The sequence below is a fragment of the Equus przewalskii genome, chromosome 7 (assembly GCF_037783145.1).
Source record: "Equus przewalskii isolate Varuska chromosome 7, EquPr2, whole genome shotgun sequence".
NCBI classification, from domain to species: Eukaryota; Metazoa; Chordata; class Mammalia; order Perissodactyla; family Equidae; genus Equus; species Equus przewalskii.
The window spans coordinates 17,851,354-17,868,594 of NC_091837.1; the positions used below are offsets into that span (position 1 = coordinate 17,851,354).

Below are 17,241 nucleotides of genomic sequence, written 5' to 3' on the forward strand. Positions count from 1 at the left end.
TAAGAGGTGGGCTGCATCAGTGAATGAGACTGATATGCATCTGCCGTGGGAACAGTGGAGGAGACAATGTTCCGGTTAATTACGGAGCAATGTGGGAAGCGCTGGGAGGAGGGGCCATAGGAAAATAAACAAGCGGATCTAACATTGCCTTAAGGGGATGGGGGGGCATCTAAGCTGAGTCCTGGAGAAACACAGAATCAATGTGTCAAAAGGGGCTAAACAAGTCACAGCTGTCCCAAAGATCCTTAGAAGAATCCCTTAAAAAAATCCTTAATAAATTTAAACAGTTCCCACGATACAAAAATCCAGCTGTTGGAAAAAAAGGCTAACTTTTATATATTACGTATTATGAGGCGTGCAATTGAATCCTCAAAACACCTTCTGAGGCAGTGTGCTGTGCACCCCAAGATTTCCCACCGGAATCCCCAAGACCGCGATATGATGAGAGAGCTCACCTGGATTGTGTTATGTGACATGACAAAAGGGACTCTGCAGATGTAATTAAGGTTACTAATCAGTTGATTTTGAGTTCATCAACAGAGAGATTATCTGAGTGGGTCTAAGCCCGAGCCCTTTAAAAGCAGAAGGAGAAGTCAGACAGATGTGAGGCAGGAGGGGGGTTCCGCACGCCATTTCCGCCTTGAAGATGGAGGAGGCCACGTGAAAGGAGCAGAGCGTGGTCTCTGGAAGCTGGACATGATCCTCCGTCCACAGCCGGCAAGACGATGGGGGCCTCAGTCCTACAACCACACGGAACTGAACTCTGCCAACAACCTGCGTGAGCCTGGAAGGAGTTTCTTCTCCAGAACCTCCAGACAGGAGCCCACTCTGGCTGACGCTTTGATTTTGACCCTGTGAGACCCTACACAGAGGACATAGTCAAGCCCGCCTGGCTTCTGACCCACAGAACGGGAACTAATAACTGGGTGTTCTTCAAGCTGTAAGTTGGTGGTAATTTGTTAGGGGGCAATTGAAAATATAGGTATATACATATAACTTTTGGGAGGGGCACAATTCAGCCCAACACAGTAGGGGAGCTGACCCTAAAACAAACCTCCGCCAAGGTCTCTCACCCCTGGCACTATTGACATTTGGGGCCGGATAACTCTTGGTTTCGGAGGCTGTCCTGGGTGTTGTAGGATGTTGAACAGCATCCCTGGCCTCAGTCTGCTAAATACCAGTAGCAACCGCTCTTAGTTGTGAGAAACAGAAATGTCTCCAGAAATTGCCAAACGTCCCCCTCGCTGGGAACCACTGCTTGACCTGCTCCCAGCCCCGCTGTGCGGGAAGCTGCTCTTCAAGGAGTTCAGCACCTTGTACACAGAGTGGTGTGCTGCGGGGGCCGCAGCTGAGGCCTGGGATACCCAGACCTGCCCTGGCCTAGAAAGATGCCTGCTCGGAGTGGAGGGAGCGAGGGGGGCCGCGAGACCTCCAGGAAGGAAGACGACCTAATCAATGGGAAACCACTCTGAGAGCAAGAGTGCTGGCTTCAGGGCCCAGAAAAGAGAGGGATTTTAATGGCACAAAAAGCCTCATGAATCCTCCTGGCTCTCAGGTCAAGGAAACCCACCTTTCTTTCTTTTGTCTGCCCTCCCCCCATCCCCTGCACTGGGGCTGAGAGCTCACGGACCCTTGCCCTGCTGAAACCTCCTGTGCAGGGCTGTGGCTGGGCAGGCTGAGCCGGAAGTTGGTTAAGACGATTCTGGACTAGAAAGGTCTCCTCCTTCCTATTCTTAGGGAAAAGACAGAAGGTTGGTCAAATGCCGCGTGCTCTGGAGAGAACAGCTCAGCTAAGTCTGTCCTTGTCTCCGATACAGCTGGTCCTAGCAATACCCAGCCACTAGACGCCTGGCCTTCAACCTTCTTAAGAGGGTAAAAACGACCATTTTAGAGATGAGGAAGCTGATGGCTCCAAAGCAGGAGGTCACGGGAGGTCATGTGTCCAAGGTTGCATAGGTCGTAAGTCCAAGAGCCAGGATTTGAACCCGGGTTTGCTGACTCAAGGCCAGTGTTCTTTCTACTCTGTGGTGCTGTGTCTATTTACTAGGGATCCAAGGGAGAGTTCTTCAAAGTGCCTGCTTTTATGTTTATCCATCTGAGAAATGGGCAGAATGGCAGCTGCCTGCGACCCAGACTATTGGGAGGATGAATAAACCCTGTCCTAAGAATGTTCTAGAACAATGCTGTCCAAGAGAACGTTCTCCAATGATAGAAATGTTCTATATCTGTGCTGCCCAACACGCTAGCCACCAGCCATGTGTGGCTATGGAGCACTTGAAACGTGGCTTGAAACGTGGGAGATAGAAAGTAAACACAGAACCCTCTGATCATTTCTGATCCTAGTGCACGCTAGGAAGGAAATAAAGTGGCAGCGTGATAATGCAGGTTGGGGGCAGCCATGGTCAACAGGGTGGTCAGGGAGGTGACAGGGTCTCAGAGGAGTGACACTGGAGCAAGAGTTGAATGATGGAAGGAGACAGGGATAACAACATAGGGGGGAAACTGTCCCAGGAGGAGGGAACAGTAAGTGCAAAGGGCCCGAGGAGGAAGGCACCAGGGGGACCACGAGGGAACAAGGGCGAGAATCTTGGGTGATGAGGTTGGAGAAGGTGGGAGGAGCCAGACCAGGGAGGGCCAAGACATACAGGTTATATAAGTTATCTGGGTTTATAATGACAAGCGGCTGCTCTAGACACCTGGCCAGCATGATGGTTTGGGGCTGAGGTGGCAGATCAGTGGCTGCCATTTTTCACCCCATCCCCATCTTGGCTGGCCCATGAGCAGGGCACTCCCGGGAAGCCCAGGTGTGAGAGGATTCCCGATAGACCCTCTGGTGTCGGAAGGCATGTGGGAACTGGTGGCTCCCCCAGCCTCACACATCAGGGACTGCAGGTCCCTCAAGCAAACCCCAATACCAAAAGCCCTTCCAGTGTAATGACTATAATATTAAAAAGCCACCCACCCTCTCAGCGGACGGCGTGGAGGCGCAGGAAAGAGCATCTGTGCTGTGTACCATTAGGGGTCCCTGACAGATGTGCTCTTTTCCCCCCTCCCCCCCAGCTGCAAATGAAGACCCGTCCTTTTCTTCTGCCCAGACAAGGATTGATGAGGACTCGGAGAACACCCCGACAGGCAAGGAAAGGCTGTGAACCTCTTCCAGGCCTGCAATTTATCTTGAGGAGACTATTCACATCACTTCTTACAGGCTGGATTACGCTCTGACCTGGCACATTAATCTCGCCGAATAAAATAATAATAATCAGAAAAAGGGAGCTGGACAGTTGCCAGGGAGGCATTAATAACTGTCGCCCATGCCTTGGCGGTGTGGGGAAGGGGTGCCGGGTCCCATCCCCGCCCCCTTGCCCAGCAGTGCCCATCTGAAGGGGCGGGAAGTGAGGCAGCCGTGGTGGCCTGAACTTGGGGAATTTTATACAGAAGGTGTATGGGGACTTTGCTCCTCAATCGAGTCGGCAGGGAACTTACATGGGAAGGAGTGTGGTCTAGGAACTCAGAGCAGGGGTTCTGGAGTTGGAGTGCCTGAGTTCGAATCCCCGCTCAGCCACTTACAAGCTGTGGGGTCTTAGGCTACTTCATTAACCTCTCACTGCCTTTGCTTTCTCCTCTGGAAATCAGAGAGAAAACAGCACCTGCTTGGAATGTAGAATGCTGTGGCTGCTGTAGAAAACAGGCGGGCAGTTCCTCAAAAAGTTAAACACAGAATAACCCAGCAATTCCACTCTAGGTATTTACCCAGAATAACTGTGTTCCAACAGATACTTGTACAGAGATGTTCACAGCAGCACTATTCACAACAGCCAAAAAGTGGAAACAACCCAAATGTTCATCCATGGCTAGATGGATAAACAAATGGTGGTCTATCCACACAATGGAATATTACTCACCCAGAAAAAGGAGTGAAGCACTGACTCATGCTACAATGTGGACGAACCTTAGAAACATTATGCTCAGTGAAAGAAGCCAGACACAAAAGGTTACTATTGTCTGAGTCCATTTAAATGAAATGTCCAGAATAGGCAAATCCATAGAGACAGAAAGCAGGTCAGTGGTTGCCAGAGGCTGGGGGAGGGGGACTGCGAAGAGGTATGGGGTTTCCCTTTGGGGTGATGAAAATATCTTGGAACTAGACAGAGGTGATGGTTGCACAACCCTGTGAATGTACTAAACGCCACTGAATTGTATACCTTAAAATGATTACTGGTTAATTTTATGTTACGTGAATTTTACCTTAATAAAAAAAAACCACAGCACTTGCCCTTGTCAGAAGGAAATGAGTTAGAGCAGCGCCTGGCCCACGGGAACGGCTGAGTCCACATCAGCGGCTCCTCTTGCCATCAGGGTTGTTACCACAAGGTTTGCAATCTTTGGCAAGTTACTTAACTGAGTTTCCACTCTGTGAAAAGAGACATCATCAGCATCCACCCTCCCAGGATTGTTAAGATGAAACCAGACCATGTCTTCAGCAGACTACAAACCAAACTCCACGAGTACGTGCATTCTCGTCTCCCTTGTTCACTGGCAGATCCCCAGTGCCTAGCACAGTGCCTGGCACAGAGCTGGCATTCAGCAACTATTTCTGAACAAATGGCATTGCTTAACACACTGCTTGGCTCCTGGTACTTGCTCATCAATGTCTGGCTATATTTATTAGTTTGGCTGCCTCTTTGAGGCTCTGTACTTGGTCCTTTCTAGCACAGAGAAGTGAGTACTACTTTGCCTGGCAGATTTCTGTGTCTTCGTGATAGAGATGTTTGGACACCTACCAAATACAAGAGGACTGAGCTGAACTGAGAATGGAGTCTAAGCTCCCACTGCTGCTACAAGAGGAGGTGGTGAGAGTTCGTATAGCTGGTTAGACTATTGACTCATCCACTCACCCACCCATCTACCCACCTATCTGTCTGTCCATCCCTCCATTGAAATATCCACCCACCCATCGAAATATTCACCCATCCACCCACCTGCCCAATCATTTGCCTACCCACGTATCCACATATCCACTAACCTTCCCATCCAGTCATCCAATTCACCCATCTACCTATATATCCATTCAAACATATATACATACATACAACGAACACTTCTGGGTGCATATGAGATTCTGGTGATCCATCAACAAACAAGCTAAACGCATTCATTTCCTGCTGTCACAGAGGTTAGACTTGAGCAGAGAAGGCAGACAATTAAACAAGCAATTACAGTCAGGGCAGTGAGTGCTGGAGCGAGGGGAGTACAGGGTGCTGGGAGAGCCCTTAGGAGGGGCCCCATCCCCATCCTAAAGGGGCTGGAAAGGTTTCTAAGGGGCTGTGATCTGCCGAAGGAGCAGGGGTGGTAGCAGTGGTAGGAGACAGGGCAGCACACAGCCCTCTCTGGGTTAGTTACTCAGTGTCTCAGGGCCTCAGTTTTCTCATCTGGAAAATGGGATAGGAAGAGCATCTCCCACACGTCAGCATGGAACTCGTCAATGTGTGTAAAGAAGTGGGGTGTGGCTGAAGCACTGAGAACAGAGTGGGGGGTGAACGGGACGGAGGGAGAGGAAAGAGTAAGGATGCTGCACAGGCAGGTGCGAGCAGTGGTGAAGGGCAGCAAAGCCTCAGCTGCCTCCTCTCCAGGCCACGGCCGACCTGGCCCTCATTTCAGCCAGCTCCACCACATCTGTTTATCTTTGCAGCATCTCAACCCGGGTTTTGGTAACATCTCGATCGTCTACAGGAAGAAACCTGTTCAGGGACATTAAGTGACCTACTCAAGGCCCTGTGGCTGGAAAGTGGCAGGGTCAGGAATGGCCCAGGAGGTCCAGCACCTGGTCCCTTCAGCGCCTGGCAGACGCCCTCTTGAAGTGGCCATGGCCTTGGGAGCTGGAAGATGTGGATTCTTATTCTGGTTCCACAACTGACCCGCTGGGTGATTATGGACACATTTTCTCACCCTTCTCTCAGCCTCAGTATAACAAGTGAAATGACGGCCGCCCAAAGGTACCAGGTCTTAACCCCTGGAAGCTGTGAATGTGGCCTTTCTGGAAGAAGGGTGTTTGAAGACCCGAATGAGTTAAGGCTCTCGCGTGGGCAGAGTACCCTGGATTGTTCAGCTGGGCCTTAAATGCAATCACACGGGTCCTTACAGGACAGAAGCAGAGGGAGACTTCACACACAGAAGGGAAGGCTGTGTGACCACGGAGGCAGAGACCAGAGTGATGCGGCCGCAAGCCAGGGCCACAGGAGGCAGGGAGCGGGTCCTCCCCTAACATCCGGAGGCAGTGCTGCCCGGCCGGCACCCTGGTTTCAGCCCAGTGATACTGATTTCAGACTTCTGGCCTCCAGAACTGTGAGAGGATAAATTTCTGTGTGAATCTACCCAGTTTGGGGTAACTTGTTACAGCAGCCACCGGAAACTAAAACTCATTTTTTCATCTAGAAAGAGGTGATGATAAATTCTATCTCGCAGGGGTGTTGAGAGCCTTAAAGGAGTCAGGATGTGGGAAAGAATCTAGCAGAAAGCAGAATGTTCTAGGTGATGCGTAACCCTTGACTGCCTGCTTCCCATATCTTTCTCCCACACCCACTTGGGGGCAGAACTTGGGCCCTGAAGCTGTGAAGCCCGGGGCTGGAGTCCCAGTGCTACCAGGTAACAGCCACGCGACTCTGAGACGCTGCCAGCCCTCTGAACCTTCCATGTGCTCATCTGTCAATCAGAGAAACAGCACCTCCCTCAGATGAACAGCACGAGCCAAGTCAGGCAAGTCAGACACGAAGTCCAGAGTCTCAGGTACACAGTTGGTGCTCAATAATTGCAAGCTATTATTATTCCAGGCATTCAATGCTGAACTAGTTTCCTCAGAGGCCTGCAATCACGTCTCCTGCCCTCAGTGGATACTGAAAGATTTCCTGTCTTAGTTCTGTCTGTAGATAATCAACCAGAAGGCACAGGGCGGGGATGGATTCTCACTCCAGTTTCTCTGCCATGGCACTCACTCACCTGATTCCAGAGCCCTACTCTGTGCCCGACACTGCTAGGTCTTGCAGACACACTGGTGGACAAAACAGACTTCCAGTAGGGTGGGGAGACAGAAGTGAATCTAATAATCACACACTAGGTAATCATAAAATGTCACAACTGCTATGAAGGAGAAGGTTCTGCGGATCTAGAAGGGACTTTGGAGCGGAGGCCCCAAGAGCGAGCAGCTGGAGTCACGTCCTGACCACAGCAGCCCGGGCTGAAGCCTGCGCAGACGTGGCAGAGGGACTCCTCGTAAAGCGTGCCATTTGAGAAGTCTCTTCTATGTCTACACCTGTGAAACCATCGCAGAGGCAAGACAGCCAAGGCACTGCTTACCCCCAAGCGTCCTCGTGCCCCTTGGGAGTCCCTCCGTCTGGTCCCCTTCAGGCAACCGCTGATCTGCTTTCTGGCACCACAGGCTAGTTTGCATTTTCTAGAGCTTTGTATAAATGGAAGCATACAGTATACTCCTTTTGGTTACGGTCTCCTTCTCTGTGCATAATTATTAATTACTTTGAGATTCATTTAAGTTGTTTGTGTCAACAGTTCATTCCTTTATATTGTTGGGTCCTATTTCATTGTTGGATATACTGCAATTTATCAATTCACCCATCACTGAATTTGGCTGACTCTGGTTTATGGCTATTACAAATAAAGCTGTACGGACATTCATGCAAAAGTCTTTATATGCACATACGCCATCATTCCTCTCGGGTAAACAGCTAGGGGTAGGACAGTTGGACTGTCTGGTGAGTGTATGCTTCACCTTTTAAGAAATCACCAAAGTGTCTTCCCAAGTGGAGGTACCGTCTTACATGCCCACCAGCAGCATACGAGAGCTTCAGTTCTTCCACGTCTTTGCCAACCCTTGGTATGGTCAGGCTTTTTAATTTTAGCCGTTGGAGTTGACATGTGGTGGTGTCTAACTATGGTGATAATTTTCATTTCTCTAAATGATGTTGAGCATCTTTCCACGTACTCAGTGGCCATTAGTATAACTTCTTTGGTGAAATGTCTGTTTAAATCTTTCAACCATGTATTAATTGGGTTGGAAAGAGTCTAATATGCCTGCTCTTCACAAAGGTCAGGGAGGGTCCAGGGAAAGCAACGAGGGGCGGTAAAACTCCCCATGGGCAGACGCTGTTGTCACCCCGGCCCGGAAGGTGGGGCGGGGGCAGTTACCAGACAGAAAGCTGTCTGCAGAGGGCTGCCCGTGATGGGATCTGTGCCTTCAGATTTATTTTCCGCGTCTGTGAAAGGGGACGGCAGGAACAACTGCACCAGCTTCCTGGCGTTGTGGCGTGGGTTCACCGAGTTAATGCCGACTCGTGGTACCCAGGAGGGAGGAGACCAGGTGTGGCTGGTAGAATAACCCCCAAGATGTCCACATCCTCATCCCCAAATGTTGTGAATTTGTTACCTGCCATGGCAGAGGGCCTAGACAGGTGATTACGTGAAGGGTCTGGAGACGGGGACAATGTCCTGGATTATCAGGGCGAGGTCAGTGTCATCACAGGGTCCTGAGAAGATGGAGGCAGGCGGGTCAGAGTCAGAGAAGGAGACATGAGGACGCAGCACGGTCAGGGAGGGCAAGGAGAGAAGGCCTCGGCCTGCCGTGGCTGTCTTGGAAGATGAAGGAAGGGACGCGGTCCTGCCGACACCTTGACCGGAGCCCAGTGAAACCCATTCTGGACTTCTGACCTCCAGAACTGGAAGATGATAAACTTATGTTGCTTTAAGCCGCTAATGTGGCTTAAATGTGGCAATTTGTTATAGCCGCCACAGGAGACTAATTTACCAGGGGAATAAATACCTCTGCCCCTCTCTCCTTTCAGGCCTCTCATTGGCTGAACCCAACTGGAAGCCAGGGGCCACAGGTCACCCAGGTCAGCCTCCAGGGCAGAGAGCAGACTGAGAAAGGGGGAGAGCGTATCTGGAGGGGCAAGAGGAAGACATCCAGCACAACAATTATCCCCATTTTACAGACAAGCAAACTGAGGCAGAGAGAGGCTAAGTAACTTATCCAAGGTCACACAGCTGGTCGGTATGGAGCTGGCAGCCATAAGACTAAGTAATACTTAGAAGTATTTCGAATCATACCTGGAGCACTTACTATGTGCTGGGCACGGAGCAAAGCATTTTCTATTTCCCACCAGCAACAGTTCTTATGAGGTTAGTACTTATTGTCATCAGTTGACAGATGAGGAAACTGAGACTCAGAGAGGGTTTGTCATCTGCCCAAAGTCACACAGCTAGGGGTACAGCTGAGACCTGAACATAGACAGGTCTGATGCCAAAGTCCATGTGTGTAACTATTGGGCCATGTGCCTTCCCAGTGTCAAGTCCCTGGTGCCCACCTGGTGTCTACCTGGTACGTGGCATGAGTTCCACGGGCAAATGGTAATGGTTATTATGGTCTTGGGTAGGGGAGGGAAAGTGAGGGTATCTCAGGACTTATGCTTTTCTTTTGGTGAGGAAGATTGGCCCTGAGCTAACATCTGTGCCAATCTTCCTCTATTTTATGTAGGATGCTGCAGCAGCATGGCTTGACGAGCAGTGTGCAGGCCTGCACCCAGGATCCAAACCCGCAAACCCCAGGCCACCAAAGTGGAGCACATGAACTTAACCACTACACCAGTGGGCCAGGCCCTCTCAAGACTTTTTTAAACCTGTTGTTTCCTCTCTTGCTTTTCTTCTGTCTCTTTTTTTGTCTTCATGCCATTTTAGATTTCCTGCCATCGCCTCTGGGCTCTAGAGCTGTGGTTTCCTCTAAGAAAACCTCAACAGCCTAGGATTTTGGCTCATTAGATAAATCACATGGTGTGGCAGGGAGCGAAGGTGAGGTGTGGGGGGACAGAGTTGGACTCAGGTGACCCTGGTGTGAAATAAGAAGAAAGGCCTACGTTGGTGTCTGCCCCCAGTTCGTGACATGGGCTCCTAGCTCCCCTTGTAAACAGGGGTGCTGGGGGCATCTTTCGTTCTAACGGGAGTCTCTGATCCCAGTTCCTGACACCGTGCTCCTAAGACCTTTGTAATTTCCTGGGTGATGGGAGCATCTGACACCCAACTCCTAAATCCCTTGGAATTTCCTGGAGCATCTTTTGTTCTAATGAGGTGGCTCCCGGATGGGGACCGGTCACCAGACAGACCAAGCCAGGATCAGCCCCACCTCCTTCACTCCTGAGAGGGGAGCGGGGCTGTCAGTGGAGTTAATGCTTGATCAGGCCTACGTGATGAAGCCTCCATGAAAGTCCTAACAGCATGGGGTTCAGAGAGCTTGTGGGTTGACGAATATCCACATGCTGGGAGGGTGGCGCACGCCAACTCAATGGGGCAGAAGCTCCTGTGCTCAGGACTCTTCCAGACTCGCCCTGTGTACCTCTTCCTCTGGCTCTTCCTCTGTGTCCTTTGTCATAGCTTTCATTATATAATAAACTGGTCAATGAGAGTGTTTTCCTGAGTTCTGTGAGCTGTTCTAGCAAATGACTGAGCCCAAGGAGGGGGTCATTGGAACCCTCATCATAACCAGTCACTCAGAAGCACAGGGGACAACCCGGACTTGTGACTGGTGTCTTTAGTGAGGAGGGGGCAGTCTCGCAGGACGGAGCCCTTAACCTGTGGGATCCGACACTGCCTCCCGTAGTCGGAACTGAGTTCCACTGCAGGACACCCGGTTGGTGTCAGCATTGCTTGATGGTGTGCAGGAAAACGCACACATCGGGGTCAGGTGTGTCAGAAGTATTGAGTGTGTGAGTGAAAAAGAAACCCAGGAGTGTGTTTTTCCTGCATGCCTGGCCAACGGGTTTAGTCAGCTGTCACTCCAGATAGAGGGACAATTCCGACCTGTTCTTCTGTCAGCCACTGCCTGGGACAAATGCTGGGCTTGTGAAGTTGAAAAGACGGCTGTTTTCATAGAATGCAAAGCAGGAGTCTTCCGAGGTTCTGCAGGCTGCCTGCCTCTGTCTGGATTCCCTGCTCTGGGTCTTCCTGCAGAGGCAGTGGCAATAATTATGCACTAAAGGTGCTGTCTGGGCCTAGCCCTGCTTAGGCCTCTGCATGACAGTGGGCATCCCCCAAGACCTCCTCATCCCAACACCTGCCTGCAGGCCTTCCCCACAGTTCACGCGAAGCACGACGGCCACTACTCCCTTCCTGCGTCCACGGCAGACATCACTAATTGATCACGGAACTCTTTCTTCCTGCGCCTCAGCACCCTTTCCAAAATGTGCTCCCGGAGCCACAAAGAGTCAAAACCTACGAGAGCCATCCTCCCTGGGAGAAGCAGGACTCAGGCCAAGCCAACATGCTTTTTCCCTCTCTCAGGAGACGTTTGGATGAAAACTGCCTCAAGGGCAGCTCTCAACAATGGCACTCAGGAAATGCACTTAAAGAGCAGAGAGGTGACAGGAGGTGGTGACAGCAGAGAACCGTGCTCAGCTTCATGGAACTAGAAGAGGTGGGCGACAGCATCTACTAGCTCGGGCTCTGTCTACGTGACTCGCTGACCTCAGCTCTGCCCGCGCCCACTCTCCTGCTCCAGAAGGCGCTCCCAGAATCCCCTGCACGATCGGCATGATGGGGGTGACCGGGCGGCTGCGGCCCACGCCTACCTTGGACTTGACGGCCAGGATGATCTTGGGCAGGGCCACGATGAGGCACTTGAGGGCAATGGTGATGTACTTCAGGACGAAGTCTGCAATCCCCACGATCCACAGCAGGTCGAAGAAGTCCAGCGTGTCCAGGTTGGGCTTCAGGAATATGAGGCTGCGGGGAGGGCTCAGAGTCAGGATGCTGTCTTAGGATCACTGGCCCCTGGCAGCGACCTACTCACTCGGGGAGCCTTGTAAGAATTACCTGCAGAAAGAGCACTGAACTGGGAGTCAGACATCTGTGTCCTGTTCCTGAATCTGCTACTAACTTGCTGTGTGACCTCAGGTGGGTATCTTAACCTCTCTGAGCCTCAGTTCCCCTGAGGATTAAAAGACTAGATTGGCCTGGAGCATCATTAAGGTCCCCTCCAGTTTTATGGGTTTACAACAGGCTTCACAAGAGGAAGCAGAAGGAAGGAAGGAAGGAAAGAAGGAAGGAAGGAAGGAAAGAAGGAAGGGAGGGAAGAAGGGAGGGAAGGAGGGAGGGAGGGAGGGAGGAAGGAAAGAAGGAAGGAAGGAAGGGTGGGCAATACTACAAAGGAGGGAGGGAGAGAAGGGAGGAGGCATATTGACATGCCAGACACTGTGCTAAGCTTGCTGTATCTCATTGCCCTGCACAGAGAGTGCTGCTTATCCCCACTTTATAAATGGGGCGCTGAGGCTGGAGACATGAAGTAAGTGGGTCAAGGTCACACTGCATGATAAACATATGGGGATTAGTATCAGACACACTTGAATTTGAATCCAGGTTTCTCCGTTTACTGGACGCTGGGCAAATAACGCTATCTCTGTAAGCCTCAGTGTTCTCATCAATAAAATGGGCATCGTTCCCTCCCTCGTAGTGCTACTGGTGGGATTTGACAATAGACACACTACAGACTCTGCCACGTGGCAGGGACAATGACAACAGTGACTCGATGAGGCAGGCACTGTTATCGCCCCATTCTGCAGATGAGGAAACTGCAGCACAGAAAGGTCAAGTAACCAGCACGAGCTCCTCCAAATATAAGGGGCAGTGCTGGATTCGCACCCAGCCATCCGAGCTGTATCTGTGCTCATGACTCGGAGTGCGTCGACCCATTCTACTCTCCCCTGACCAGGTGAGTCAACCTCATGCTCAACTTCTGTACTTACCTCGCGGGAGACACACAACAAGCAGTTCTCAAACTGGCACCCGTCTGTGGACCACACTTTGAGTAGCACTGCCGTCCACCACCTCTGAGGTTGGTGATGTTATTTGTAATAATAACAGTACAGTCAGGCACCACATAACATTTTGGTCAATGACGGGCCACATGTATGACGGTGGTCCCATGAGATTAGTACCACACGGCCTCGGTGTGTAGTAGGCTGTGCCATCTAGGTTTGTGCAACTACTCTATCATGTTCGCACAGTGAAGAAATCGCCTAACAACACATCTCTCAGAACATATGCTGGTCGTTCAGCGACGCAATGACGGCAGTTAAAATCTCCTGGCTCTTTACATCGTGCTGGCCCTACTCTACAGGCTTTCCAGCTGTTGACTCATTCTGTCTTCCCAAAGACTCTACGAAATAGGTACCATGGTCCATCCCCTTTTGAGCTGGGGAAACTGGGGCGCTAAGGCGGGAGTCACCGGGCCATGGAGTCTCAGCTAGAACGGGGCACCAGGATTGCAACCAGCACCTGATCTGTGCTGGGCCCCTCTCTTTCCTCCCCCCGGATCAGAGGCTCTGAGCAAAGGCCAGGTGGAGTCCTATCTGTCCCCTGGAAAGCAGGAAACAGTCACAGCCCAGAGCGGATGCTTCTGAATGCTTCCGACACACTCTGCTGGGCTGGCAGAGAACGTGCCAGTGGGGGACCCTGATTGTAGCATCCTAGGGATGAACTGGTCTACTTTGTAACTTGTATTTTTAAAAATCTATTTCTATTTATAATAAAAATCTCTAAAGAGCTAGAGTAGGGCAAATCAATGAGAACAATCTATTTTGGCAATCTCTCACAATACCTTCACTGTCCTTCCACATCCCAGCCCCGTCTCCACAGGATTCCTCGCCTCCAAGCTTGAGTGGCCATTCATGTTTTAATACAAGGAGAGGCTGGCAACTCTGAGCTCCCTTCCTTGGTTCTGCTCTTGTCCTTCTCTGGGGATATTCCAGGCTAGTTCGTTGACTTCCACACTTTGCTCCTCTATTACGCCTCTCTGATCGCAATAAAATGAAGAGCTGCCACCTTCTTCTTTTTTTTTTTTGGTGAGGAAGATTGGCCCTGAGCTAACATCTGTGCCAATCTTCCTCTATTTTATGTGGGATGCCGCCACAGTGTGGCTTGATGAATAGTATGTAGGTCTGAGCCCAGGATGTGAACCTGCAAACCCCAGGCTACTGAAGCAGAGCACAAGAACTTAACCACTATGCCACTGGGCCGGCCCCTGCCTTCCAGTTTTATCTCAGAGATACCAGGTGGTATTATATTCACCTGTCTGGGTTTTAGTTCACATCCTGGTGTTTCTTCCTGTTTTTGCTTTTGGAGATGAGGTGGTGCCAAAGTGGTTTTCCACCGTTTGATCACTAAGTCAACTTATTTCTACTGGATGCTGTGAAGTTTAACGAACTGATATATTTTATTGTCAGTTTTACTCATTAGGCACAGCCACCAATAGATACAGTAATTCACCATAAAAGAATAGTATTAGTTATGATACGATTATGATATATCCAACGTCTCAGAGTTTACCTGGCACTTTGCATGTATGATAACATTTGGCCTTCCTAATAACTAGCCTGTCCAGGTGGATAAACCAAGAACTAATTTGGTCCCAGTTTCAGGGAGATGGAAACTAGAGGAGGCTAAAGGCAGCTCCATTATTTGCCAAAGGGCACAAAGCTGGCAAGTGGCAGGACTAAGAAACACTCTGATGTTGTCATCAGACTTCAAATCCTGGGGAGAGCCAAGCTCGCTGTTAAGAGTTACCTCCTGGGACCAAGACTCATTAGAAAGGGCTTCATTTAGCCTCAGTGTCCGCACCTGTGAAATGGGGACAGCAATACCCTGCTGGGGCACTGGGAGGACAAAAAAAGATAATGGCTGTTGGTATCACTTACAAACACACTCCAGACGATCGACATCAGTAAGGAAGGAGGCTCAGCTCTGTTGCTTTTCCCCTAAGCCACTCTCTCTCTTTCTGTGCTGCCAGTTTGACTGAGCCCTAGTTTGATGGGGGCGCAGAGGTCTGAGCCTATAAGTGCGATCACGCCCAGAGGATGACACAAGCTGGAAATTCATCCAGGGTTCTGGGAAACCCCACCTCCTAGATCCTCCACCAGGACCTTGACATTCTGGGTCAGACAACTAATGTGGTGTGTGAAATACACGTTGATGCCTTAAAACTAACTCCCCAAAGTGCTTTTACGGGGTGCCGCAGAAAGTGGTGCATCTGCTCACTCCTCAGAGTCCATTGTCAAAACAGATATGCATGATCTGAAAGCTTGGCTCCAGTTTCACCTCTGTCCTAGAGGTCTTCCCCGGCCAGCCCTCCCCCACCATCCACTAGGTGGCTACTAGAAAATGTAAAATTACACATGCGGCCTTGCCTTATATTTCTACTAGAAAGCTCTGCTCTACCATGTGTGTCTATAACAACAGGGTGGAATCTGAAAGTTACAATGTGACATAGAACTGCTGCATTGCTGTCACGTGAAGGGGTTGTGTCCAAAACCCAAAAACACACCCCCCACTTGCCCATTGGGGGCAGACTCCTCAGCTCACCTGTTGTACAGCTGCTGGGAACTGAATGTGTACAGCACATAGAGGGTGTTCCCCGCCAGGAAGGCCAAGATCCACAAGATGACCAGCACCGACCTCTTCTCCTGGAGACAAAGCAAGAGATCTGTGGGGCTGCTGCAATGCCAAAGGTGCACATGGAAGAACATTCCAGAATGTTCTCTGACAAGTGGCAACTTTTCCCTTTTTCAAAGATTTGGAAGAAGCAGGGCTAATGGTGAAAGGAAGCACGTTGGCATCTTTCCATCCCACTGGAATCCAAGGGGTGGTCACAGAGAAGGTGACAGAAATGTCGAAACTCGCTTGGAGAACTATCCAGAAAGGCAGGAGAGCACTGTGGTTTGCCGTATAGATTCTGGAGCTGGACGGCCTGGGTTCAAGTACTTGGTCTGCAACCTGGGGGCTGTCCAACCCCGGGCAAGTGAATAAACTCTTTGCATTTCCTTTTCTTCATCAGTAAAATGGGTATATATTATATCTGTCTTATGGAGTCATGAGCATTACTGTGCATGAAACGCTTAGAATAGAGCCTGGCATGTATTCAACGTCAGTCCACATTTACTGTTAGGAACTGAGGCACAGAGAAGTAACTCTTCCTCAAGGGCACATGTTTTAAGTCTCAGTGCCCTCATTTGAAAAGGGGGATTTTGTTAAGGATTAAGTAAAATCTATAAATGTAAAACATTCGGTCTGGGACAGGCTCGTATTTCACGTTTGCTAAATGGTAGGACCTATTATTCAAGACTTTACAACCCGGCAGTAGATTCAGGATCTACAGGTGGGAAACTTCTGTTCTTCCTTTTTCTAGCACAGCCCTCTGGGCAACTGCCCTGGACTGATCGCTCAATGGAAGGCCACATTTACAGGATTAAATTCAAAGTCGTCTGCACGGCCATCAAAGCCATCCACCATCCGGCCTCTTTTCTCTTTGTTCAGCCTCATTTCTGTTTAGTCCCCAGGAAGACAAGCTGGAAAACCTTCTCCGTTTGCTGTTTCCCAGTAGCTTCTCGGCCTGAGAGCAATCCTGGGAAATTTCTGGAGGAGACGCGGAGCAGGCGTGTTCCCGCCTGTGGACCCAGGGAGACACACACAGACCCCCGAGCTGCTGATTCTCAACGGCTCGTCTTTTCCTGGACCAGGGCGGCTGCATTGCTGGAAGAGATGAGGTCATAACTTTCCCAGTGTAACTTTCCCTGCGGTTTCGGTAAATGCTCCACCGTCTCCAGACACGGCTCAGTGCCCCACGCACTGTTAGGATGTATGTTTCCACAGAGCAGACAGAATAAATGCATCTCCATCCACCCATTATTTCAGGAGCGGTCAAGGTTAACGACCCTGGCAACCACCTCCAGCCAACCAACTGCTCTTATCAGTGTGATTAATCCACTTGGCAGCACTTGTTACCCCAATAAATAATGGATTCCAGTTTAATACTCCATAAATCCAAACTAAAGGGGGAATTAGCAACGCCCTGAGAAGCCAGACTCTGGGGGACACAGGGGTAGTTCTCTAGTAGTAAGTTGAGATTTCTAAACCTGCTAAGCATCACACAGACTCTCCTTCACAGAAAATATGCACAGAGAAGCAAAATGTCACTGGTGACTTCATAGGGTCCAAGGACCCCAGGAAGCCTGTCCAGGGGTATGGGCATCCTCTTGCCACCTAAAATTCAAGTCAAGGCACCATTTGGATGCAACCACATTTGGGAAACAGCCAGCCCCCAAAGCCACCCACTATGGTGTTGACCAACCTACTGTTCTAATAGCAGCAGAAAGGGGTTTGCGTGAAGAAGAGGAGACTGAGGGTCAAGAATAA

The 17,241-nt window shown here is 50.3% G+C and overlaps 1 protein-coding gene across 9 annotated transcripts in view; it reads right to left on the minus strand.

The window, feature by feature from the left end:
- The window catches only part of RNFT2 (ring finger protein, transmembrane 2), a 71,617-nt gene that overhangs the window by 43,477 nt on the left and 10,899 nt on the right, over positions 1 to 17,241 (minus strand). For all 9 annotated transcript variants that reach the window (XM_070627163.1, XM_070627164.1, XM_070627165.1 and 6 more), the window contains 2 exons: positions 15,412 to 15,512; positions 11,625 to 11,778 (listed from right to left, as the gene is read on the minus strand). In XM_070627163.1, coding sequence (XP_070483264.1) covers positions 11,625 to 11,778; positions 15,412 to 15,512 — 255 coding nt within the window. The remainder of the gene's footprint in view (positions 1 to 11,624; positions 11,779 to 15,411; positions 15,513 to 17,241) is intronic.